This window comes from Coenobita brevimanus, chromosome 59 (genome assembly GCF_032717465.1).
Source record: "Coenobita brevimanus isolate Jiangsu-jjx chromosome 59, ASM3271746v2, whole genome shotgun sequence".
In the NCBI taxonomy this organism is placed as follows: domain Eukaryota; kingdom Metazoa; phylum Arthropoda; class Malacostraca; order Decapoda; family Coenobitidae; genus Coenobita; species Coenobita brevimanus.
Window position 1 is genome coordinate 5,542,082 of NC_137012.1, and position 27,111 is coordinate 5,569,192.

The 27,111-nt window shown below is 38.8% G+C and overlaps 1 protein-coding gene across 1 annotated transcript; it reads left to right on the forward strand.

Annotated features, from left to right (window-relative positions):
- The first annotated feature begins 18,276 nt into the window (after window positions 1-18,276).
- LOC145402852 (uncharacterized) lies at window positions 18,277-19,395 on the forward strand. The gene has a single exon (XM_080274761.1). It carries the CDS (start codon window positions 18,277-18,279, stop codon window positions 19,393-19,395), a length of 1,119 nt encoding a protein of 372 aa, XP_080130887.1.
- Window positions 19,396-27,111: the final 7,716 nt, after the last annotated feature.

The following is a 27,111-nucleotide window of genomic DNA, read 5'->3' on the forward strand; positions in this document are numbered from 1 at the left end:
GGTTGCAGCCCAAGTTAAATATAAACGACTTACATGAGCTGAAAGAGCAGAAAACAGTAACCAAGGAGATTCATTCCTACCTCATAACTAAGGGTCATCGAATGTCATGCAACCACGACTTACTAGGCTGTTCAGGCTGTGGGAAAAATTCAGTTTTGTTAGATGAAAAGACACAGGCTTTAGTAACCAAGGAGACTTATTCCTGCCTGATAAGTAGAGCGGCTAAATATCATAAAACCGTGAGTTCCATTCTATAATCCTTTAACATAACTTGGCCCAGATTTTCGTCATTTTGTAGCTTATTTTACGTAGCTGAGTTGTAGAAAAAGGCAGTACTACGGCTCTGCGTCCTTTCCATATCACTCCTTGGTGACTAGCATCATATTTAATTTTAATTCGAGCAATCAATCATTTCCTGTGGCACCCTCGGGGATGCATAGGGCCTCGATGAACTCACACCACCACATCCAATCTTGTGCTAACTCCTCAAGATCTCCCCAACACTCATCTCCAGCTTCCCGTCTCATTGTCCTCACCCACGTCTCTTTTGGCCTTCCTCTACCTCTCCTACCAAGTGCCACCCACCCTGGTGTACCTCGTACTATTCCCAGTCTCCTATACACATGTCCTAGCCACTTCCATCGTGAGAATCTAACATATTCATCGATCGGCTGCACTCCCGTTATTTCTCTAATTCTACTATTTGGTATCCTTTCCCACCACTTAACTCCTAATATTCTTCTAAGTGCTTTATTTTCAAACACCAAAAATTTATTTTCCATAGTCACTGTGCTGTACCAAGACTCGTGTCCATAAATTAAGATACTCCTAACCATTACCTTATAAAGTCTGATTTTTGTATGCACAGAGAAATTGTTATTATTCCAAATATTTTTAAGCATTCCCATTGCCTGATTAGCCTTCTTTAACCTTTCCTCGAATTCAAAGTTCAAAGAACCATCCTTGGCTAAATAAGTACCTAAATATTTAAACCTATCAACTTTCTTTACAACCATACCTCCAATTACACATTCCTGCGCATTTTCCATATTCATATTGATTATTTCAGTTTTTCCACAATTAATAACCAAACCCACCTTGCGACTTTCACTCCCCAAACAGTCCAACACTCTCTGCATCTCTTCTGGCCCATCACAAATCAAAACTATATCATCTGCATAATCTAAATCCAAAAGTTTCCTGTTCTCTCCCCAAAGTATACCTGCACCGGTTTCTGTTCCAACGCGTTTCATAATGTAATCAATGACCAATATAAATAGTAAAGGCGATAGAACACCACCTTGAATTACTCCGGACTTGACTTCAAACAAATCACTCAGACAACCATCAACCATCACTTTACAAAATGTGTCCTCATGCATGTTCATAATGACCCTCACAAACTCCTCTGGTATTCCATAATGTCTCATGATCTTCCCCATAGTCTCTCTCGAAACACTATCAAAAGCCTTTTCAAAATCAACAAAACAAAGACTTAACGGTACTCTCATTTCATTAACTTGCTGCATCAAATGCCTAACTATAAAGATCTGATCATTGCAACCACGTCCCTTTCTAAAACCAGCCTGTTCATCCCTCAGAATACCCTCAACCACTGGCTCCAACCTATTTAACAACACTCTACTGAAAACTTTCAAAGCTATCGGTGACAAAGAGATTCCCCTCCAATTACCACATTCACTCAGGTCTCCCTTCTTCGGAACTTTAACAATTACACCATTCTTCCAAACTGATGGTAGTAACCCCGTCACCCATATCTTATTGAATAGCTTGGTCAAGATCATTATTAATCTATCCCCCTCCACTTAAAACATTTCCGGAAATAAACCATCCTCCCCTGGTGCCTTATTATTCTTTAACTGTTTTACTGCTTTCTCCACTTCTGCAAGCCTCAACTCTCCTGTTTCTATATTTAAATCTTCCTGAGCAGACGGTATATCCTCTTCTGGTGGTATTGGTCTATTAAGAACTGTCTCAAAATGCTCTTTCCATCTATTTTTAATATCTCCATCTTTGGTCAATAATTCGAGCAAATGATTTAAAAAAAAAAAAAAAAATGACCTATGGCCACGGAGGAATAAAAACAGGATCGTTACTCCTGACCTCAATATCATTCCCCTTGACTCCTCAGTTGAAATGTATATAAGATATTGCTATGAAAACATTTCTTTATTTCTTCATTAGTAAACAATTATTTTAGGTTACTGTTCCCATTTACTAATGTGATCGTACGTGCTTGGGAATAGTGAATGGGGAAGCAACGATGTACTCTTCTAGTACTGGGGCATTTCCTTTATTACGTTGTGGTTAACTCGAGGTGTTTGAGACAGTACTATGAGTTATAACTCTCCAGCGACCGTTTTATGATCAGAACAAGTCTACCATCCTAACTAACACCAGACGATTTCATAATGTTGAGCAAAACACACACACACACACACACACACACACACACACGTCGTCGTTGTCACCATTAATCATATCTTAGGGAAAAGACTTACGTTCTGTTCCACATAACGTCACATAAATCAACTGGGCTACTGAGTCATAGAAGCCTGTGAGTTTAATAATAATAATAATGATAATGAGGATGGTAATAAAAATATTGCTTGATTACGATAATAATAATAATAATAATAATAATAATAATGAGTTCCTTACGAATTAGTTCATCCGGTATATTAACTCCTGGCAATGACTAAACAGTTAATCTCTCTCTATATAACCACATAATCAGTAAACCTCATTTAGAAAAAATTACCAAAATAAAAAAAATACAGTCAAACCATTTTAATCTTTATTTTTTCATTTCGGACGCAGGAAAATTTGATTTTTCTGTGAACTTTGGTTTCAGAGACGTAATATAATTAACGAAATGTGTGTGTGTAATTCACCGGGTCGGTCAGGATCACTTGATGGTCGTGATCGTCAGCATTTTACCCTCCCGGAAGGGAGCTGAGAGCTCAAATAGTCCGATCTAAGGACAAGGCTGTGACCTTCACACACCCACACACCCGTCCCCTTGCTCCAGGGGGACAGTAACCACCCACTTCGTCAGTGAAACTTTCACAACCTGAGCGAGGTGCGAACTCCCGTCTACCAGATGGCAAGCGAGAACGTTACCACTGCGCCAGCGAGCGGTATAATGTGTGTGTGTGTGTGTGTGTGTGTGAGAGAGAGAGAGAGAGAGAGAGAGAGAAATGGAATGTTCGTGTGGGTGCGAATGTGAGCGGCGTAATAATTATATCAAATGAAGTGTTTGTGTGAGACAGATGGTGTGAAGAGAGAGGGGGATTAGGTGTGAGGTGTTTATTTCCATGTTTGTGTCCTATATCTTATTGTCGTGTTTTCTTGCATATTTTCAGAATGCCTTTTGGCCGACATTTTTAATTTCGTAGTTGTTTGTTTTAGCTATTTTCTTTTCATTTTCGTTTTTTTTTTTTTCCGTTTTCTGTACGCTACATTTCCTGGAGTCATTATCGGGAAATAATGAGATATTGGAGACGCTTACCGATATAATGTAACTAATTGTCGTAGAGGGTGTGGTAGTTGTGGTGGTGGTGGTGATTATGGTGGCTGTGGTGGTGGATGAGGCGATTGTGATGGTGGTGGTGGTCATTTTAGCTGTAGTAATAAGTGTGGTAGTGGTGGCTGTTTTATGAGAGAGAGAGAGAGAGAGAGAGAGGTGCAAGGTGGGTACTCTCAAGTGAAGAAATTCATTCTCTCGGTTACTTGCTCATTCACTCACATACTCGCCATGCGTGATGTACTGGTTATCTCTCTCTTTCAGTCACTCATTGGCTGACTCACCTATTCCTTTTCTCTCGCCACTGGTTTTCTCAGTATTGCTCACTCCTTCATCCTTTCACTTTCTCACTCAGAATATTCACTCTCGGTCAAACTAGTGCCTCGTAAACTCAAAATTTGCTCTTCAGTTTAATCCTTACAGATCTCTGGCGTGGTCTGTATGGAAGCCTTCATGTGGTGGCACCAACAAAACTGGGTGATGGAGCTGCCCAGTTATACCAATTTCCCCCAACTCCCTCCCTGTCTCCCCAGAAGGAGGATGGTGGGCTGCAGGAGGGAGGCAACTTCATCCTGCAGTCCACCAGGTTCACGCTGATATGAGCCTGGGGTTGCAACTATTACTTCTACTACTACTACTACCACCACCACCACTACTACTACTACTACTACTTCTTCTACTACTACTACTACTACTACTACTACTACTACTACCGTTACAAGAAACACTAATACTAAACATTTTGGTGTATCATCATCATTATTATCATCACCATCATCATCAGTAGTAGTAGTACTAGTAGTAGTGGTAGTACTAGCAGTAGCAGCTGCATCCCAGTCTCATTTGAATGCAAACCCGGCGAACTGCATGCCGAATTTACTCTTTTGTAGCTTACCACCTTCCTTTCGAGGAATAAGGCAGTTCCACCTCCCAGTTATGTCGGTGCCACCTAGTAAAGGCTTCCCCCCTCAGCACCCGTTTGGTGACATCAAAAGCGAAGTAAATATTGTTCCTTTGGATTGACGAGATGATATTTTAAAAAGTCAAATTGAATTCATCTGACAGAATTGGATAACTACCACGAAGTGAATATTAAGTCGTGGTTGCATGAAATTCAGTGACCAATAGGTATGAAGTAGAAACGAGTCTTCTTGGTAATTAGTCAAATCAATCCTCCAATCTAACTACACCTGGCCACCAACTGAGCTGTAAGAAATTAGGGATCTTTGTTAGGTTTGAGTAAACGCGCTATAGATGACTCCCGTAGAAAGAATAAAATTATCTGATTGTAGCCTAAGTTAAATATAAAACACGCACATGAGCTGAAAGAGCAGAAAACAGTAACCAAGGAGATTCATTCCTACCTCATAAACTAAGGGTCATCGAATGTCATGCAACCACGACTTACTAGGCTGTTCAGGTTGTGGGAGTAATTCAGTATTGTGAGACGAAAAGAGACAGGCTTTAGTAACCAAGGAGACTTATTCCTGCCTGATAGAGTGCCTAAATATCATAAAACCGTGAGTTCCATTCTGTAATCCTTTAACATAACTTGGTCCAGATTTTCTTCGTTTGTAGCTTATTTTACGTAGATCAGTAATAGAAAAAGGCAGTACTATGGCTAAGTGTCCTTTCCATATCTCTCCTTCGTGATGAGCATCATATTTTAGTGTTAATTTATTGCCACAGCACAGAATTCGAGCAAGAGAAATGATAAGAAAAATATGTTTTAGACCAAGTAAGAATAAAAACAGGATCGTTACTCCTGACCTCGATATTACTCCCGTTGACTCCTCAGTTGTATTATATATAAAATATTGCCACCCACACTTTTTAATCTTACAACAACGCTAGTAAAATTTTGTGGGTTAATGGTTCCAGTAACATTTAACAGTGTACGCATTTTACGATACTAAATGGGTAAGTGGTGGTCTATTCTGCCATTGGGCTGTTTCTATTATCACGTTGTAGTTATGGTGATGTGTTTGAGACAGTACTATGAGTTAACCGTTCCATGATCAGGACAGGGCTACCATCCTAACTAACGCCAGACGATTCCATTCTTTTGAGCAACACACACACACACACACACACACACATGTAGTCGTTGTCACCATTAATCATCTCATCGTAAGGAAAATACCTTCTGTTGTTGCTGTTGTTGTTTAAAGATATCCTGCACCTATAGTGCAGGCCGGGCCATACATTAGTCCTATATGGGCTGATTAAAAAATAGTAAGGGGGAAGACAGGGCCTGGGTATTGCCCAGCACACACGCCCAGTGTTTGCCAACCCAAAAATTGATTTTTGGCCCAAATATCCCTAAAGATGTCACAAAAAGTCCCCACATGTCCCTGCATTCAATGGCAAAGTCCCTATGCCTGTCCCTACATTAAATAAACTTATTTTTTAAGAAATGCAGGTTTTAATTAAGAAGTAAATAATAATGTAGGCTCCATGGATTAATATTTATTCTCATCTCCTTTGAAACAAATTATAAACTTCCATTATTCATTAACTGATCACCTTCATTATAATAATGAACACAAAAGTATAACTAAAGGCCTGAATGGACAGAAAACAAAGCTTTACTCTTTTTGGTCATACATCTGTTGGTTATGAAGTGCCAAATGTCTCTTTTCAATCCCCTTTGCTAAATCAAGACAGTTTTATCCTTTAACTTAGTTTACTAATGGAAAGTAAGTTACTTGCTTTAATTTTTTTTTTCTCATATTCTTTGAAACAAATTATAAAACTTTCATCATTCACAAACAGATCACCTTCATTATAATAATGAACACAAAAGTATAACTAAAGACCTGAATGGACAGAAAACAAAGCTTTACCTATTTTGGTCATACATATGTTAGTCATGAAGTGCCAAATGCCTCTCTTCAATCTGCTTTGCAAAATCAAGACAGTTTTATCCTTTGTTTTCATAATACAACTGATAAAGAGTAAGAAGTCCAATAACTCAGGTCCTATCCTATTCCTCTTTTTTGTCTTTGCATCCCCCATTAGAGAGAACATCCTCTCGGTTTCTGCATTGGAATGTGGCAAAGTTAGGATAAGTTTAGCTAGAGAAGCATGGATCTCAAAAACATACTGGTCTGAAAAAATCTGTAACTTGGAAATATCCACCCAAAATTCTTCACAGCTTTCCTTAAGAAGTAGGCTACGTTCATCAGCACTGAAATATGCTGGAAGATCCTCCCACTCTTGCTGAATATCACTCTGAGATTCTCACATATTTCCATATTTCATCATTAAATTGTCTAGTTTAGGTAGATTCTTTCTAGCATCAAAATCCAATGCAATCTTAGGAGATATGAATTTCATTTCCTTAAACAGAGGATCAAAGAGAGGCAATTTTTTTTTTTTTTTTTTTTTTTAGCTCAGCAAATGCAGTTTTATTAAAGGAGAGGCACCTCCTCCTGAAATGATTATTACTTTCATCATCCTGAAGAGCAAAATTGACTTTATAATTGTATGAATTACACAAAATTTCATTTCTTTTATTTCAGAATAATATACTAAATATAAATGAATGCCCAAAATCCCTGTGTTTTTAGGAATTTCGTCCCTACGTCCCTACGCCTTTAAAATCAGTCAAAAGTCCCTGCGTTTAGGGACATGTCCCTACAGTTGGCAACACTGCACACGCTCTGTCTCCTGGCTGGCTTTGTGGTGTGTGTCGAATACCTTCTGTTCCACATAAAGTCACAAAAATAAACTGGGCTGCTGAGTCACAGAAGCCGTGAGTTTAATAATTATGATGATGATAATGACAACGGTAATAAATAATAATATTTGATCACGATATGATTAATAATAATAATAATAATAATAATAATAATTCTTACAACTTAGTTCATCCTATTTATTCCTTAACTCACTCCTAGCAACGTCGATACAGTTAATTTCTCTCTCTTTCTCTCTCAACCACATAAGCAGTAAACCTCAATTAGATAAAATAACAAAAACAACAAAAACCACAGCCAAACCATTGTAATCGTTGTTTTGTTTTGTTTTTTCCTTCCGAGTGCAAAGACATTTGAATTTTAGTAATTTTTTGCTTGAGAGAGAGAGAGAGAGAGAGAGAGAGAAATGGAATGTTCGTGTGGGTGCGAATGTGTGCGACGTAATGACTATGACAAATGAGGTGTTTGTGTGAGACAGATGGTGTGAAGAGAGAGGGGGATTAGGTGTGAGATGTTTGTTTCCATGTTTGTGTACTATTTCTTATTTTCGTGTTTTGCATATTTTCATTTTGTTTTTTGCCCGTCAATTTTATTTTCGTTATGCTTTGTTGTAGTTCTGCTTCCTTTTCTTTTCTTTCTTTCATTTTTCTTTTTCTCTTGTGTTTTATGCGACCTTTCCTGGAGTCATTATCGAGAAATAAACATAGTTAATGGTCGTAGAGGAAGTGGTAGTTGTGGTGGTGGATGAGGCGATTGTGATGGTAGTGTTGGTCATTTTAGTTGTAGTGGTAGGTGTGGTAATGGTGGTATGAGAGAGAGAGAGAGAGAGAGAGAGAGAGAGAGAGAGACTGATGGCTGGGTAAGGTTACTGTCGGAATGGATATGGATGTGTTATTGCTCTGCGTTTTTTTTTTTTTTCTTTACATAAATCGGTTTGCATGGATGATTGTAGTTGTGGCAGACGTTATAATGGTGGTAATTGCGGTAGTTGTGGCAGTTGTGATATTGGTACTTGCAAAAACTTTGGGAGTTTTAATAGGACCGAGAATTGTGGTAGAGAGGTAGTTGTGGTGGATGAGAGACCATACAGTGGTGCCTACAGTAGAAATAATGACGATGGTAGTTGTGGAAAAAAAAAAAAACTTATGGTAGTTGTAGAAAAATATTCTTGTGATGGTAGTTATGGTACCTTTAATGGTGGTATTTGTGGAAGGCATTATTTGGTTGTGGTAGTGGTGGTGGCAGATGTGGTTGGATGGCATTGATAATAGCAGTTGTTGTAGTTGTGGTAAGTCAGGTGATACAGCGGCTGACACACTAGTGGTTGTGGTGAAAATGATGGTGATGGTTATAATGTAGACTGTGATGAGGGTGGTAGTGGTGGTAGATTATGGCAGCTGAGGTAGTTGTAATGAAAGCTGTAGTGATGGCAGCTACAGTGGCAGTCGTTGTGGTGGCTCAAGATTGTGGTTGTTGCTGAAAATTTGTGGTAGCTGTGGTCGATATTCGAAGCTGTAGCATTTGTTGTAATATTTATAGCCGCTTTAGTCATTTCCGCTGACAGGGAGAAATCCTCTCTCTCTCTCTCTCTCTCTCTCTCTCCCTCCCTTGAATGATTATTTTCGATTATGATGACGACGACGATGATGATGATAGAACAGGATACATTAAAAATAACGATAAATAAGTATGTTTAAAAAAATCAAGTTCTGTTTTGGTAAAGTATACAGTAAGTGTAACTGATTTTTTACTTATATATGCACAGTAACCTTATTTGGCAATTACTTTTCATCTCCAAACCGTTCAACTATTTCGACATGAAGAGATATTGAGTTAATACTGCCCGTGCTTTTTACTCTAATTTTATATTAATGACACACACACACACACACACACACACACACACACACACACACACACACACACGAACCCTACTGCCGTCCACCACAAAAACCCATACATACCGAGACTCATTAAACCCAGATGTGAAGGCCAGGAGAAAATCGTCTCTTTCACGTTGTTGTCCGCCATCAGGCTTCCCCTCCACCAAATCAAACCATCTTTCAGATATCTCCCCATCCTATCCTTCCACCTCATTCACTCTCCTAGTCAGTCTCGTTTTCCATTCTCTAGAAACAGCCAGGAAAATATCCCCACAATCATCATTATTGACCACAAACTCATCATTCAGGTAGTCAACATCCATCACCTTCACTACAACTTTGTCATGCCAGTCCATTCATTACCCTTTATTCTCGTACCTCTCTCTCTCTCTCTCTCTCTCTCTCTCTCTCTCTCTCTCATATAAATGTGCACGCGTGTGTGTGTGTGTGTTCTTACCTAATTGTTCTTACCTAATTGTATCTTTACAGGAATGAGTCAAGCTCGTACTGTCCCGTGTCTTAAATCATATTTATCGTACATATCCTTAAATTTGTGAATTGTTTTGGCACACACTATTTCATTCGGTAGTGCATTCCATTGATCAATTGCTCTGTTTGGGAAACTGAATTTCCTTACGTCTTTATCACCTCTCTTCTTATGCAGTTTTTTGCAGTGTCCTCTTGCTGATGCTTCTCCATATGTTAAGTAATCATTTATGTCTATTTTCTCCTTCCCTGATATGCACTTATATAGCATTATCATGTCACCTCTTTTCCTTCTCTCCTGTAGTGTTGGTAGATTCAGTTTATTTAGTCTTTCTTCGTAGCTTAGGTCCCTTAAGCCTGGTATCCATCTTGTAGCGGCCCTTTGAACTTTTTCAATCTTGTCTATGTGCTTTTTGAGATGAGGACTCCAGACTATTGATGCATATTCCAGGGTTGGTCTAATGAATGATGTTATTATCCTTCTTAGCATGTCTTCATTTATGTATGTGAATGCTGTTCTCATATTTGCAAGCAGTGTATACATGTTCCGTACCTTCTCGCTGATGTGGTCAGCCGGAGATAGTCTGTTATTGATAATCACACCTAGGTCTTTCTCTGTTTCAGATGTGTATAGGGTTTTATTTCCTAACTTATAATCCCAATCAGGTCTTTTTCCACTTTTACCAAACTTGATTACATGACACTTGTCCACATTGAATTCCATTTGCCATGTACTACTCCATTCATGAAGTTTATTTAATTCTTCTTGTAGCTTTTTACAAGAGTCTGTGTTAGTAATTCTTCTTTGTATTTTTGCATCATCTGCAAACATATTCAGATAGCTCTCATTTCCAGTGTTACTGTTTATATCATTTATATACACTAAAAACATGATTGGTGCCAGCACTGAACCCTGTGGTACTCCACTAGTCACTTCTTTCCATGAATGATGAGTAGTTTCCTCTTAGTACTGTTCTCATTTCTCTTTTTATGAGAAGGTCTTGCATCCAACAAAACAGTTTGCCTCGAATTCCTCCTTGATGATACAGTTTCCATAAAAGTCTTTGGTGTGGTACTGTGTCAAAAGCTTTCTTGAAATCTAAATAGATACTGTCCACCCATCCTTCCCTTTCCTGTATTGTATTTGTTACTCTGTCATAGTAGCTCAACAGATTAGTAACACATGATTTTCCTATTCTGAAACCAAACAGTGTGTGTGACTCGGACGAACACAGTCGAGCTCTTGTTCTAGTTGCTTGAAGAAAGCTTCTTTCTTAGCGATTTATTTTGTTTATTAAACAGAAATGTCTCTTCCGTATTATTTAAATCTATCCAACATCGCCATTCTTTTCATACATAGCCTACAAAAGGATATCAATCTCCTATGACCAAAGAAAAAATCGCTAAGAGAGAGGTGTACATTTCTTATTGGTCGAGAATACGAGCCTAGTTTACTTTATAGTGATTTATAACTCGCTAAAGAACAATTCAGTCTTATATATATCCATCCATCCAACCATCATTCAATCCTACGTTGCCCCATGAGGAGCGTAGGAGCCCGGGGCTAGGCGTTGGTCCTGACATTTAAGATGAGAGTGCCCAGCCGCACTCATCCCTCAGAGGCATTACGTGAACAATAAACCCCAATCATCCCTTGGATATAATATAAATCTTCACCTGCTCAATCTGATTGGAGCGCTGTAATTACCCACTAAATCACCAGGCGCCAAAATTTGGTTATATGGTTACCACCCAGCGTAATAAATGGTTTCCTGGTGTACAGGAAACCATTTGGTTTGCCACTCAGTGTAGAGTCACCTACAGGCAGAAGGAAGAGGAAAGAAAGACAGAAGAGGGAGTGTAAGGTCACCCGTAGGCAGAAGGACAAGGAAATAATGAAGGAAAGAAAGACAAAAGAGGATGGAAGGAAAGAAGGATGGAGGAGAGGAAAGGACAGACATCCGAGAGCAGCACTACATCGAGTGAGTGGATGATGAGCGCCCCCACCTACCACAAAATTTTACATATATACCTAGCTAATTAGCAACTTACCCTAATTAACTTTAGTTAACTAACTGTTTGGCTCATTTATTATGCGTGGTATTATTCCCCTATCACACCATACATCTTAGTCTGTTTTCTTACCCACACGTCAGTAACTTCATCCGCAACTTGTAATCAGCCAACTTTATAGTTGACGGAATCATCCACGTGAAGGGTCGTCTCTTTAATTTTCCTCTAGAATTTGGTGATATTTTTAAAATAAATATTTACTAACGTCCATGAGATTTTGTGGAATTTAGATCTGACGTCTCGTAATAGGGTTGATAGAGGTTGTATATCTCATCCTGTTAAATAAATCTTATAAGCTGAACATGACCGCTTACTGGTAACAAAAATACAGAGAGAGAAAGAGAGAGAGAGAGAGAGAGAGAGAGAGGAGGGTAGGGGATGAACAAGATCTGAGTGATATTTGAAAAGGTGACAGGGAGAGAAGAGATTACGAGTGAGGCTGAAGTGTGTAAGAGGAAACATGGGGCTAAACAGTGCGAGAATTTTAAATTATGGATAGACAAGAGAGAGAGAGAGAGAGAGAGAGAGAGAGAGAGAGATTAATGAGTGTTATTTGGTGTTAAATAGATTCCCCCCAAAAATATAAAATTGTTTAATACACTACATATTTATACCTCTCTCCTTCCAGCCCCGTAAGAAATTTAGAAATAAAGGGTATCAGAAATAATTATTATGAATATTACAATCTCTTAAACGTTTGCTGTACGGGCAGGGATTGTGTAAGGTTACTTTAAATGCTCGCACACACACACACACACACACACACACACACACACACACACACACACATTTAGGGGCAAACACACTAATACCTATCTATTTACCCCTTTCACTACTCTACAACTAACACAGTTAATTACTCCGCGTCACATTATTAGCTTGACAGAACACCTGCTTGTAGTTGCTCAGGGAAATTAATCGACGCCCTATAATTTATTGCTCGTTGTCAATTCAAAATATGTCCTGTGACACAGAGGCTTCGTAGCACTAAATCCTTAGTTCGCACTACTGCACCTTAAATATTCTGTTGTTACCTTTCTATCGTTTTTTATCGAAATTGTCCATAAATAACTATCAAGAGGATGCTCGGTTGTAGTATGCAGGATTAATCGCTAAGGAAGAGTTGTTACGGGATCGCTTACTCCACATACCGCTCTACCAAATACGTCTCACAATAACCACCATATTCTTTCTCATCTAAGCAGTTGCGTCTCTTGCTTTCACAATCCCTTTACTCATGTTTCTCCTTTTTTTCTTTTTCTTTTTTTCTCTTCACGTTTTTCTTCCCTTTAGCCACCTTTCTTTTTCCTCATTTTTAGCTTCCTTTCCCCTCTCCCTGAAATTTATATTCCTTTCTCTTTTTTCTCAAATTTTCTGTTGATCTTTTTCTCACTTTTGTTTCCCTTTCGTTTTCTTTCTCACTTTCATCTTCCTTTCTTTTCTCTCATTTATATCTTCCTTTTTCTTCTTAGTTTTATCCTACCGTTCTCTCGTCTCATTCTTATCTTCCTTATTTTTCTTTCCTCAATTTTGTCTCCCTTTCTTTTTTCTCCCTTTTATCTTTCTTCTTACCTTTATCTTCCTTTCTCTTTTTTCTCGTTTTAATTTTCCTCGGTCTCTTTTCTCACTTATATATACCTTTGTTCTTTATTTCACTTTCAACTTCCTTTCTTTTTTCTGACTTTTTTTTTTTTCCTTCTGCCTTTTTCACGCTGAGTTTGGTCTCTCTCTCTCTCTCTCTCTCTCTCTCTCTCTCTCTCTCTCTCTCTCTCTCTCTCTCTCATTCTGACTTTCAGTTTCCTCCCTAATTATCATTTCCTTTGTAAAATCTTATTCTTTCCTTCATTTTGATGTGTTCATTTTCAACACCTCTTCCCCTTCATGATTCATTTTCACACCAACACTATCGACATTACCATTTTTTTTTTTTTTCACTCTCAGCCCTTACTCTATCTCACTCTCCCATTCGCTTTCCAGTATTGAGATTCTTTTTTCGCCCTTGTCCTCGCGAGTCTTTATATATATATATATATATATATATATATATATATATATATATATATATATATATTCTCAACTACCGCAGAGTTTGCAGTAGGGTCATAAATGAACGTAGCCTCAAACCATGTCATGAAAATTATCTCCAAGAGATATATTTAAAACGAAATTCCGTTTGTTTTATTCAATGAGTGACTACTGCCTTTATAACACATGTACTAATAGTTGATGCCTGCTATTTCCTTTATTAACAAATTAGTGCTATTATACAGGCATTTACTAATCATTATATTTTGCAAAGCTCAGTCACTAGCAAGTACTTTTGGCGTGTTGAATATTTTATTTTCTGAAAGTTTCCTTTATATAAATGATTACCATGTTGATTAAGATACATTGCATGGGACTTCCATGATCCCAGTCCTCTCTCTCTCTCTCTCTCTCTCTCTCTCTCTCTCTCTCTCTCTCTCTCTCATTTTCTTTAAAAATAAAATTTATTTTTTTGTTGTATTTGATCCTTAGTTTATCATGCTCCGTCTCTTTATATGATTTATTTATCTGAATTATATGTATACATCTCCGTCGAACTGTATTCTGAGAGGTAAGGATTATATATATATATATATATATATATATATATATATATATATATATATATATATATATTAAATAACAGAAGATGGAGGAAAAAATAAATGAATAAAAAAAAATAATCCATACATCAGACTACTGGCGTCCTATATACATAAAATATCTCTAACAGTTGGACTTCAACAGCTGTAGGTTGAAGTTTGAGGGGAAACAACTCCGGAGGAAGTGATTTCCAGAGAGATGCAGTTCGGGGAATGAAAGAATTGTGATAGAAGTTCTGCAATATGGCTGAGTGACATTCCAGTCAGGAGCGCTTCCAGATGCCCGTGTAGCACGAGGGAAGGCATGGAGAGGTGGCACAATGAACGCAACTTCGTCAGATTATTTTCCATAAAAATGTCTGTAGAATAAGACAAGGGACGCTACGTTCCTTCTTACTTGTAGATGAGGTAGTTTATTTATAATAGCAAGGTTATTAATAAGTCCAACAGCTTTGTTCTGAGTTTTGTCTAGTTGTTTTAATGCAACCTCTCCACATCCATTCCACAAGGGTGAGCAATATTCAAGCTGGGAGCGCACATGACTCTTACAAATTATAGCTAACTGCTCGTCAGTGAGGAAGTTACGGACTCTATACAATCATGCAAGTATTTTGAGGCGGTTTTAGCAAGTGATCTACCATGAGAGATTCAGCTGAGGGCAGTGTTGAGTGAGACACCGAGAATCTCAATACTTTTGGAGATGGGAATAATAGTAGCATTGAAGGTATTACACGAATCTGGAATTACCTGTCTATTAGTAAATTGTATATATTTGGTTTTACAAGCATTAGATGAGACAAGGTTGTTTTGTCCCCATTCATTGATCATAGATAAGTCGTGATTTATGAAGATGGCTGTACTGAGTCGAGAGTTAGAGATATTAGAGTTTGTAAATGGGTGTTTGAGAGTGAATGAACTGTGAAGTGTTGAGTCATCTGCATATGAATAGATGGGACTGTCGGGGACTGATGAGAGATTAATATGAACCAGGAACAAGGTTGGCGCCAGAACTGATCCCCGTGACGCGCCAGCGTTGATTGAATGGAAATTGGAATATACATTATCTACTCTCACTCTTATTTTTCTGTCACTGAGATATGAGGAAGGCAGAGGAACAAAAGACGTTAGTCCATTGCAAGGGAGTTTGGATAGCAGGGAATGTGCCACACCCTGTCGAAAGCTTTAGAAATATCAAGAGAGACTGCATGAATTTCTCCACTTAGGTCGATTGATTGATGGATGGTATGAGTCAGGAGATTGGGTATGTCAGTGGTGGACTTTCATGGCGAAAACCATATTATCTTTCACTAATTAAGTTGTTGGATTCAAGGTGTTTGACTATGTCCCTATTAATTAAAATTTCGACTACTTTACCAAGAGAAGATGTGACAACTATTAGTCTGTGATCAGAGGGGTCAGAAGAACTTCCTTTCTTTGGAAATGGATGGCTATTGGCTTCATTCCATGAATTAGGGAGTGAAGAAGTACGTATGCATAGTCTGAATACTTTAGCTGGAACAGAGGCAAGTTCTGGGGAACAATTGGAGGAATTCCATCTGGGCCTGGAGCTTTGTTGGTTGGTATATTGTCAAGGATGGATTATACATATCTTGTCTGTATTATAAGTGGAACAATTTCGGGAGAGTCAAGTTCCAGTACTGGGACGTTCTGGCTGTCTTCTTCTATGGTAGAATTTCTGGCAAATGTACTGGCAAAGATATTTCCTTCCCCACACAGGTCATTTGTAATGTTGCCATCTGATGATTTTAGTAGGGAAATGGATGATGACTTGTTTAAGTTTTTATTGAAAAAACAGGGAGCTGACCAGAATATTCTATCGTCATTAGGGTTGTTAAGTAGTTTTGATGCTTGGTTTTGAAAAAAGTTTGATTTAGCGAGATTAATTAATACAGCTTTTACATGGTTTCTAGCAGTTTTAAATTGACAGTGATTCAGATGTTTTTGATTTTTAATAAGAGTTATAAGCTAATGACTTTTGGGCTGTTGCTCTGGCACAGTTGCTATCAAACCATTTTGGAGAGTTCGATCTTTTGGTGAACTGTTGACTTGGTATGAATAAATCCATACCAACTAGTATTAAGTCATTAATGTGGGCCTGGGTAGAATTGACATCACTAGAAAAGAAAGACTGCCATGGAATGTCAGCAAGATAATTTCTAAATCCATCCCAGTTTGCCCTACCAAACTGCCATTGGGTCACCCTGACAGGTTCGGAATGAGGAGGTTTCGGGGGGGAGGGGGGCTAACTAATGAGGCTTTGACGGCTGAAGAGTCACACTATCGTGACAATGAAATAGGATACAAAAACCCACACTGGCAGACGAAAAAAGATGTATTCCAAACAGTTTCGTCGACAGCTGTCGCCCTCTTCAGTGGATCTACAGACCAAGAGTGGTACATACAAATGCCGAGAAGCTGCTTATATGCAGGGTGAGGACACGTTTTCCCAACCACACCTGATGTGACCTCACCTGACTCTCCCTCTACTCTGTCCACGACCTGAGTGAGGGATTACAAGGGGCGGCAAGGACCTTGCCACTAATCCTCTCATCACTGGATCTAATTTATACATTCCTTCACCATGGTTAAAATTATTATATCTCTCTATACATACAGCTTCCACAATCCTACGTTTCTTATAGTTACTACATTTGTACAATATTTGGCTAGAATTCCAGTCGATTCTATGGTCGTTTTCCGAAGAGTGAACGTACCACAGGTGTGGTTGGGAAAACGTGTCCTCACCCTGCATATAAGCAGCTTCTCGGCATTTGTATGTACCACTCTTGGTCTGTAGATCCACTGAAGAGGGCGACAGCTGTCGCCGAAACTGTTTGGAATACATCTTTTTTCGTCTGCCAGTGTGGGTTTTTGTATCCTATTTCATTGTCATGATAGTGTGACTCTTCAGCCGTCATGGATCCCACGATAAGACACACATTCTTCCACTTCTTTTTGGTCACTTTCCCCCATCTTGTGGCCTGCTTTCGTCGTTATGAGAAGCTGCTTATCTCCGTCAAACACAAGAAACTACAGCAACATTTCCTCACCGATTGCCTTCATGAACAAGTGGTGCCTAGATCTTTCCGACCTTCTCTCTTCAGGCAGCAACACGACCCCTTCCCTGATTCTGCACGGATGTTACTGAAGGACGGTATACGCAAGGGGCGCGGACAAAAACTCACCGGACATAAACTCACTGGACAAAAACTCACCGGACAGAAACTCACCGGACAAAAACTCACCGAAAAATATCTAAGGAGGACAAAAACTCACCGAGCAATATCGAATGAGAATAAAATCGAGTAATGATTTGAAACATGTTACGACACTTTAAAAAGACCTTCTTTTAAAACATTTGAAACATGCTTTGACACTATGAATAGGATAAAGAGGATACGACGCTTTAGAAACAGCTTTTCTTGAAACATTTGAAACATGCTTCGACACACATGTTTGAATTATCCTTTATTGTATTGGTGTTCAGGTTTCTCACATCAATATCAATAGCAATGGAGATCATCAAAAACAACAAGGGTGGCCAAAAGCTGTGCGTTCATGGATATATGTACGTGAAGAAGATATCGAAGAATGAGTGGATACGATGGCAGTGCTGTCAACAATCAAGCCTGAAATGTAAAGGAGCCCTAACTACGGATGTAAATGTAAGGAGTTTCATTAAGGTTGTGTTTCCCTAATATAAGGAATATTTAAGGAGGTGCGAGGTTGTTTGAAAGGAATGAAGCGACTGAGTGTGGAGTGAGGCTAGATGGGGAGGAAATGGAAAATGTGAGGGTATTTAAATATTTGGGTAGTGTGTTGAGTAAGGATGGAAGTTGGAAGATGAAGTGCGTGTAGTGTAGTCAGTGTAGACGGCGGCAATAGATAGATAGATAGAACTAACACTGAATTCATTTTTTTTTTTTTTTCGTTTTTAGATGCAGAATCCGCGCTCCTTTGTTGATCACAACCATGAAGCAGATGAAGCCTTAGTTTCTGTCACAAAATTAAGAGCAACCCTAAAACAACAGGCAAGAGAAACTAAAGGTCGCCCAAACCAGCTGCTTGCTCAGGGATTGGAATCTGCAAGTGACGAGGTTCGTGCCCACATTGGTCAGCTGGATACATGCAGACGTGATCTTCGTCGGCAGAGGCGAGGTGCATTACCTAAAGAACCTGCAAATGTACGTGAACTAAATATTACAGATGACTGGAAACGTACATCTGGTGAACAGCCACGACGATTCCTGTTGCATGACAGTGGTGCGGATGCCTGCAACAGAGTGGTTGTATATGCTACTGATGAGTGCTTACGATTACTGTGCCGGGCCCGTACGTGGTTCATGGACGGGAACTATGCAATGGCTCCAGAAATTTTCCAGCAACTTTATGTTATTAGAGCCCCATTAGGCGAAACAGCAGTTTCTTGCGTGTATGCATTCCTGTCAGGAAAGTCACAAAATATATATGAAAAACTGCTTCAAAGTGTTGTAGATGGGTGTGAAAGGCTAGGGTTTACACCAGATCCCACAGAAATTGTACTAGATTTTGAGAAAGCTGCCATGCAAGCTGTCAGTACCATTTTAGGTCCTCATGTAGCTTCAGCCACTAAAGGATGTTTCTTCCACTTGACGCAAAGGACGTGGCGTAAGATACAGGAATTAGGGCTTGTGAATTGCTACCATGAAAATGATGATTGCAGACTGTTCTGTGGAATGATGGATGGGTTAGCATTTCTTCCATTAGAGAAGGTGCAGGAAGGTATGCAGTTTTTGAAGAACAACACCCCTGAAGAATTTGAAGACCTCCTTGCATACTTCGACAGGACATATGTTACAGGTACATTCCGTCATGTACGACTTCCTGGAAATAATGAAGGCCCAGAATCACTACAAGCCAATATTCGACGACTTCCACCTCCTTTTCTGCCAGGTATATGGAACGTGCACAGTAATACCCTAAATGATGCAGCTCGAACAAACAATATGAGTGAAACCTGGAATTCATCATTCAAGCAGCTTGTTGGTCATTCCCGTCCATCTTTTTACACTTATTGATAACATTAGGAAGGATGAAGCCTTAGTCAAAACCATGATGCTGCTGGATGACAGAGGGGAGCCTCCAAAGAAGAGAACCAAGAGAAACTATGTTCGTCTTCAGAAACGTTTAAAGAGTTTATGTGAAGATATAGTTGCCGGTAGGAAATCGACAGAGGAATTCCTTCGAGCTGTTGGGCAGTGTGTCCGTTTTTAAACCTAGTTCACTTTGTTTTGAATAACTCATTTAATGGACCAGGTTTTCAGTATTATAGTTCAAATAATCTTCTGTGTTTTAAAGTTTTTAATACATAATTATACCATTTTTAAACATATCTGACATATAAAAAACTTTCTTTTATTTCGGTGAGTTTTTGTCCTCCTTAGATATTTGCTGGTGAGTTTTTGTCCGGTGAATTATTGTCCAGTGAATTATTGTCCGGTGAGTTTTTGTCCGGTGAGTTTTTGTCCTACCCCCATACGCAACGTGAAGAGAGAAATTGACGAAACATACTACCATCTACGACGTACGTTGAGTTTCCTCAAGCAACAACTGCCAAATGATTTATTTGAAGCAATATGTGAAACAGCTGATAAGAAATGTAACAGAGAAACTTATTTCACACGCATCCGACTGCAAGAAAAACTTAGTGATTTGTGTAACCACAGTCCGTGGAGTATGTGTATGTTACCGAATTCCATCTTAAATCTTTCTACGTATGTACTGAGTCGTGTCGAGGAGCAAGTTTTAAATTTAGGTTTGTCCTTTGCCTTGAAACCAGGAAATGATGTAGCACTTGATTTTGTTTCTTCTACCTTAAACAGCAAGCTGGATATCCCGTGCCTTACTGGTTTAATAATTAGCAGTTTCATAGGAAATTTTGAATCCAATGACTCCATACCACGACGTTTTCGTTTGGCCCTTGAAAGTCTCAAGAAAAATGATTCTATTCTTATTACAAAAGCGGACAAAAGTAATTGTGTGGTCATTCTAGACAAACCTGATTATGTGGAAAAGATGAACCACCTGTTGAGTGATGCCACTACTTACGAAAAACTTGTGTCATCCCCTCTCAAGAGGTTATCCACAGACTTTAATAAGAAAGTCAAAAGCCTTTTAAAGGATGTGCCAAACATTGATGCAAGTAAGTTCACTCAAATTAATCCAAAATTACCTTACATTTATGGGTTACCAAAGACCCATAAACCACAGATTCCCCTTCGTCCTATCATCTCACAGTGTGGCTCATTCACTTACAAACTTTCAAAATTTCTAGCGAACAAATTAGCACCATTGGTTGGCACATTCTCTAAATCCCATGTCCAAAACTCTACTGATTTTATTGATAAGATTAAGTCTCTCAGTTTCTCCAGTGGCAGGTTGGTCAGTTTTGATGTAGACTCGCTTTTTACTAAAGTCCCTATTGAAGATGTAATTAGTTTCTTGGAAGAAAAATTACCTAATTGTAACATTGATCTCGGCATGCCACATGATGTCTTTCTCCAACTTATTAGCCTTTGTGTGCAGTGTAATGCATTTTCTTTTGGTGATCAGTTTTTCATGCAAAAGTTTGGTATGGGTATGGGCTCGCCCCTCTCTCCAATTCTTAGTAACCTGTACATGGAATATTTTGAATCCAACCTTCTTACCACCATATCTCCTCAAAATTTAATTTGGTATAGGTATGTTGATGATGTGTTTTCATTTTGGCCAGACGTATACGCTAACTTTGACGAGTTTCTTACAAAATTAAATGCACTGGTTCACTCAATTAAATTTAAAGTTGAATGGGAAAATAATGGTTCCCTTCCATTTTTAGATGTATTTGTGCACAGGGATGAACTTGGGACACTTAGCTTTTCTGTATACAGGAAACCGACCCAGTGCAATTTGTATATACATTATTATTCATATCACCACAGTTCCACTAAAATGTCAGTTATTTCTTCTATGTTCCTTAGAGCACTCAGAATTAGTAGTCCCCAACATCTGGATACGGAAAACGCCAAGATATGGAAAATATTTTTAGATCTAAAATATCCCAGTTGGTTTATAAGGCAAGCGTATTTTAAAGCCAGAAAAGCCTTTTTTGTACCTAGATCAACGCCACAAAGTCGGCAAAATAAGCCATACATCACGGTTCCGTATGTGTCAAATCTTAGCTTGGTGAAGTCTGTGAGTCATGATTTGGATGTAAACATTGCATTTAGATATACTTCCACCTTAAGATCAATGCTGGTAAAGAATAAACCAATTAGTAACAAAACTGCAGGGATATACAAAATTCCATGTAGAGACTGTGATTTGGTTTATGTTGGTGAAACGGGAAGGGATTTGGACACTCGCATTAAGGAACACAAGTATGCTTGTAAGATAGGCAACATAAATAACGCAGTGTACGTTCACTCTTCGGAAAACGACCATAGAATCGACTGGAATTCTAGCCAAATATTGTACAAATGTAGTAACTATAAGAAACGTAGGATTGTGGAAGCTGTATGTATAGAGAGATATAATAATTTTAACCATGGTGAAGGAATGTATAAATTAGATCCAGTGATGAGAGGATTAGTGGCAAGGTCCTTGCCGCCCCTTGTAATCCCTCACTCAGGTCGTGGACAGAGTAGAGGGAGAGTCAGGTGAGGTCACATCAGGTGTGGTTGGGAAAACGTGTCCTCACCCTGCATATAAGCAGCTTCTCGGCATTTGTATGTACCACTCTTGGTCTGTAGATCCACTGAAGAGGGCGACAGCTGTCGACGAAACTGTTTGGAATACATCTTTTTTCGTCTGCCAGTGTGGGTTTTTGTATCCTAATGAGGCTTTGATGAGATTGTGGTCAGAGGATCCAAGTGGTGACAGTACTTCTATCCTGTATTGATCTGGATTATTTGTCAGGAATAGATCCAAGAGATGGTCGTTATGGTCAGGATTATCTGCTATTCTGGTTGGTTGCTTTACCAACTGCATGAGATTAAACGATTCTGCAAACAGCTCGCACTCTAGACCAGCATCGTCAGTCCTGGCAGAAGGCAATAACCATTTACATTTATTTACGTTAAAATCGCCCAAAATGGTTATTTCGGTGCTAAGGGCAAGGTTAAGGTTACTCAACTGTGTGGATATGGAGTCAAATACACTGGGTTCTGAAGAAGCATTGGGGGAGCAATAGACTACACAGATATATCTGGTAATATTTAGATAACTTAGTTTATACAGTGATTAATCAAAATTAGCTGCAGTGAATTTTAAAACAGTGTCAACTGCGTATTGAAATTTGATCTAACAACAGTTGCCCCCCTTGTTACAGAAGTTTGTGAGGAGGTGGTAACCAGGAAAACAAAATGAGGATATTTCAGTAGAGGGAGAGATTTGTGGTTCTGTGAGGAACAGGGCCAGAGACGATATGGACTGTAGGAAAGAATGAACAGTCGCTGCCCTACTCTGCAGGTGGTGGCAATCCGAGATACCGCCTCATTTTCTTGTAATAATGCAGCGTTCATTTCTAATGGGAGTGCGAATAGAAGGTGTGATATTTTACGTGCATGTAGTGTGGTGTAAACAGTTAAGGTAGAGATATTAAGAGAGTATGCTGGCCTGCCCTCTGTGTAAACGAAAGCACTGAAATTGTTCAGCAAAGGCAGATGGTCGGGATCAAGTCCTGAGGGCCGGTAAAGCGGGAGCTCCGGCTCTCCCTATCATCAGCTTACCATCCACCTCGGGAGTACTGCCCTGTTCGACTGGTGCTACAGTCGACTCCTCTAAATAAATTATAACATGTAGGGTATGCAGTGAAGGTAAACGTTTTTGTCTTAATAGCATTTGTGTTCTTGAGGTTGAGTTTGTGTGTGTGTGTGTGTGTGTGTGTGTACATATCATTCGTGTCAAGCTTTACGACAGGGGTAGGGAGCGTCCGGCCACCGGGCCGTATAAGGCCCGCAAGACCATTTGATCAGGCCCGCGAGGCAATTCATAAATGCAATTTCATAAACTCATGAACGAATATATATATATATATATATATATATATATATATATATATATATATATATATATATATATATATATATGTGAGAACGCTAAATCATGACGGTAAAATCGATGAGTTAGTGAAGGTTTTTCAAAATTACGGACTTGATATTTGTGCTCTGACAGAAACTAGATTAACTGGAGTCGATAAGTTGGATTTGGAGGATGGTATACGTTTATTGATATCTGGCCGAGAGGATGGAATGCATTATCAGGGAGTAGGATTGTTGCTGGGTTGTAAGGCAAATAAGGCTTTATGTGAGTGGGATCCTATAGATGAGCGATTGTTATACGCACGGTTTAAATCAAATCATGGCAACATCAGTCTGTTTGTGTGTTATGCACCTACTAATGATGCACTTGATGAAAGGAAAGACACATTTTATGAAAAGTTGCAAGAAGCAGTAGGAAGGGTACCTAGACATGATGTTTTGATCTGCGTTGGAGACTTTAATGCAGTAATGGGCTGTTCAAATGAGGGATTTGAGGCATGTATGGGTAAGATGGGAGTTGGTAGTAGGATGAGTGAAAACGGAGTGAGGTTTGGAAGCTTCTGTCTAGCAAATGACTTAGTCATCGGGGGCACACTCTTTCAGCATTGCAATATACACAAGACAACTTGGGTGTCGCCGTGTGGAAAATATAAAAATCAGATTGATCACATCGCTATCAGTAGGAGGCATAGAAGTTCTCTGCTAGATGTTCATGTTAAACGGGGAGCGGATATTGGTAGTGACCATCAACTCAGCATTGCAAAAATAAGGTTTAAACTTAAAAATCAGAAGAAGGAAATATCTGGTGTTGGTAGATACGATATTGTTAAGCTTAGAAGGGAAGGAGAAGAAAAGGAGGAATTCAGATTAGAATGCAGAAATAGGTTTTTGGTGTTGGAAACGTTGGAAGAGGGGGAGAGAAGTGTAGATGAGATGTGGGAGGATGTGATCAAAGTTTTGCATGAGACTGCTGAATGTACGATTGGAAGGAGACATAGATTCAGGAGAAAGAAATGGATATCAGAGGAAACGTGGGATATAATTAAAAAGAGAGGTGAGGCTAAATTGAGGAGTGAGATGCAATGCGTTGATGAACGAGAGATTGAATTAGCAAGAGCTGCGTACTGGAGTTTGAATTCAGAAGTAAGAAGGTTAGCTAGGAGAGATAAAAGAAGATGGGTGGATGAAAAGGTTGCAGAGACGGAAATCTTAATAAACAAAAATGATGGACAGAGTCAAAGAATAGCATATGAATCGATTAGAGAACTGAGTGGTAATGCATGTAAACGCAAGGAAATACCAGTTAGAGACAGGGAAGGAAATTTATTGACCAAAGATGGAGATATTAAAAATAGATGGAAAGAGCATTTTGAGACAGTTCTTAATAGACCAATACCACCAGAAGAGGATATACCGTCTGCTCAGGAAGATTTAAATATAGAAACAGGAGAGTTGAGGCTTGCAGAAGTGGAGAAAGCAGTAAAACAGTTAAAGAATAATAAGGCACCAGGGGAGGATGGTTTATTTCCGGAAATGTTTAAAGTGGAGGAGGATAGATTAATAATGATCTTGACCAAGCTATTCAATAAGATATGGGTGACGGGGTTACTACCATCAGTTTGGAAGAATGGTGTAATTGTTAAAGTTCCGAAGAAGGGAGACCTGAGTGAATGTGGTAATTGGAGGGGAATCTCTTTGTCACCGATAGCTTTGAAAGTTTTCAGTAGAGTGTTGTTAAATAGGTTGGAGCCGGTGGTTGAGGGTATTCTGAGAGATAAACAGGCTGGTTTTAGAAAGGGACGTGATTGCAATGATCAGATCTTTATAGTTAGGCATTTGATGCAGCAAGTTAATGAAATGAGAGTACCGTTAAGTCTTTGTTTTGTTGTTTTTGAAAAGGCTTTTGATAGTGTTTCGAGAGAGGCTATGGTGAAGATCATGAGACATTATGGAATACCAGAGGAGTTTGTGAGGGTCATTATGAACATGCATGAGGACACATTTTGTAAAGTGATGGTTGATGGTTGTCTGAGTGATTTGTTTGAAGTCAAGTCCGGAGTAATTCAAGGTGGTGTTCTATCGCCTTTACTATTTATATTGGTCATTGATTACATTATGAAACGCGTTGGAACAGAAACCGGTGCAGGTATACTTTGGGGAGAGAACAGGAAACTTTTGGATTTAGATTATGCAGATGATATAGTTTTGATTTGTGATGGGCCAGAAGAGATGCAGAGAGTGTTGGACTGTTTGGTGAGTGAAGGTCGCAAGGTGGGTTTGGTTATTAATTGTGGAAAAACTGAAATAATCAATATGAATATGGAAAATGCGCAGGAATGTGTAATTGGAGGTATGGTTGTAAAGCAAGTTGATAGGTTTAAATATTTAGGTACTTATTTAGCCAAGGATGGTTCTTTGAACTTTGAATTCGAGGAAAGGTTAAAGAAGGCTAATCAGGCAATGGGAATGCTTAAAAATATTTGGAATAATAAAAAATTTTCTGTGCATACAAAAATCAAACTTTATAAGGTAATGGTTAGGAGTATCTTAATTTATGGACACGAGTCTTGGTACAGCACAGTGACTATGGAAAATAAATTCTTGGTGTTTGAAAACAAAGCACTTAGAAGAATATTAGGAGTTAAGTGGTGGGAAAGGATACCAAATAGTAGAATTAGAGAAATAACGGGAGTGCAGCCGGTCGATGAATATGTTAGGTTCTCACGATGGAAGTGGCTAGGACATGTGTATAGGAGACAGGGAATAGTACGAGGTACACCAGGGTGGGTGGCACTTGGTAGGAGAGGTAGAGGAAGGCCAAAAGAGACGTGGGTGAGGACAATGAGACGGGAAGCTGGAGATGAGTGTTGGGGAGATCTTGAGGAGTTAGCACAAGATAGGATGTGGTGGTGTGAGTTCATCGAGGCCCTATGCATCCCCGAGGGTGCTACAGGAAATGATTGATTGATTGATTGATAGATATATATATATATATATATTTATATATATATTATATATATATATATATATATATATATATATATGTATATATATATATATATATATATATATATATATATATATATATATATATATATATATTATGTACTGGGCTACAGGCTATTGAGATTCAATTAAATATCAACCAAATTAAAAATCAACCCCCAAAAGTTAATTTTAAGTTGATAATTTTATATGGCCCGAGAATGATGTTAAAAATATTCTAATGGTCCTTAATAGGAGAAAGGCTCCCCACCCCTGCTTTACGACCATAAAACCTCCAGTGTTTATATGAGATATTAATGTTTACGTCAAATCCTGGAAAATACACCAACATCATGCTGTGTGTGTGTGTGTGTGTGTGTGTGTGTGTGTGTGAGAGAGAGAGAGAGAGAGAGAGAGAGAGAGAGAGAGAGAGATTTGAAACCATCCACATACAGTTAAGAGTTTTCGTGCTTGACGAATTACACACACACACACACACACACACACACACACACACACACACACACACACACACACACACACACACACATTCCAATCCTTTAATTAAAAAAAAAAAAACTATAACAATTTTCCTGCATTTCGCCAGGCAATTTGTACAAAGTAACTTGCAATTATTTTCTTGTAGTCATCTGTGAAGGACCAATTACCCTGTGTAATAGCAGTTGTTATTCTTCATGATTAATAATGTAAGGTACACTTAATTTGAGG

Bases quoted from the DNA above. Each gene is read 5' to 3' on its own strand.
- LOC145402852 (XM_080274761.1), top strand. From the start codon at position 18,277: ATGCAGAATCCGCGCTCCTTTGTTGATCACAACCATGAAGCAGATGAA.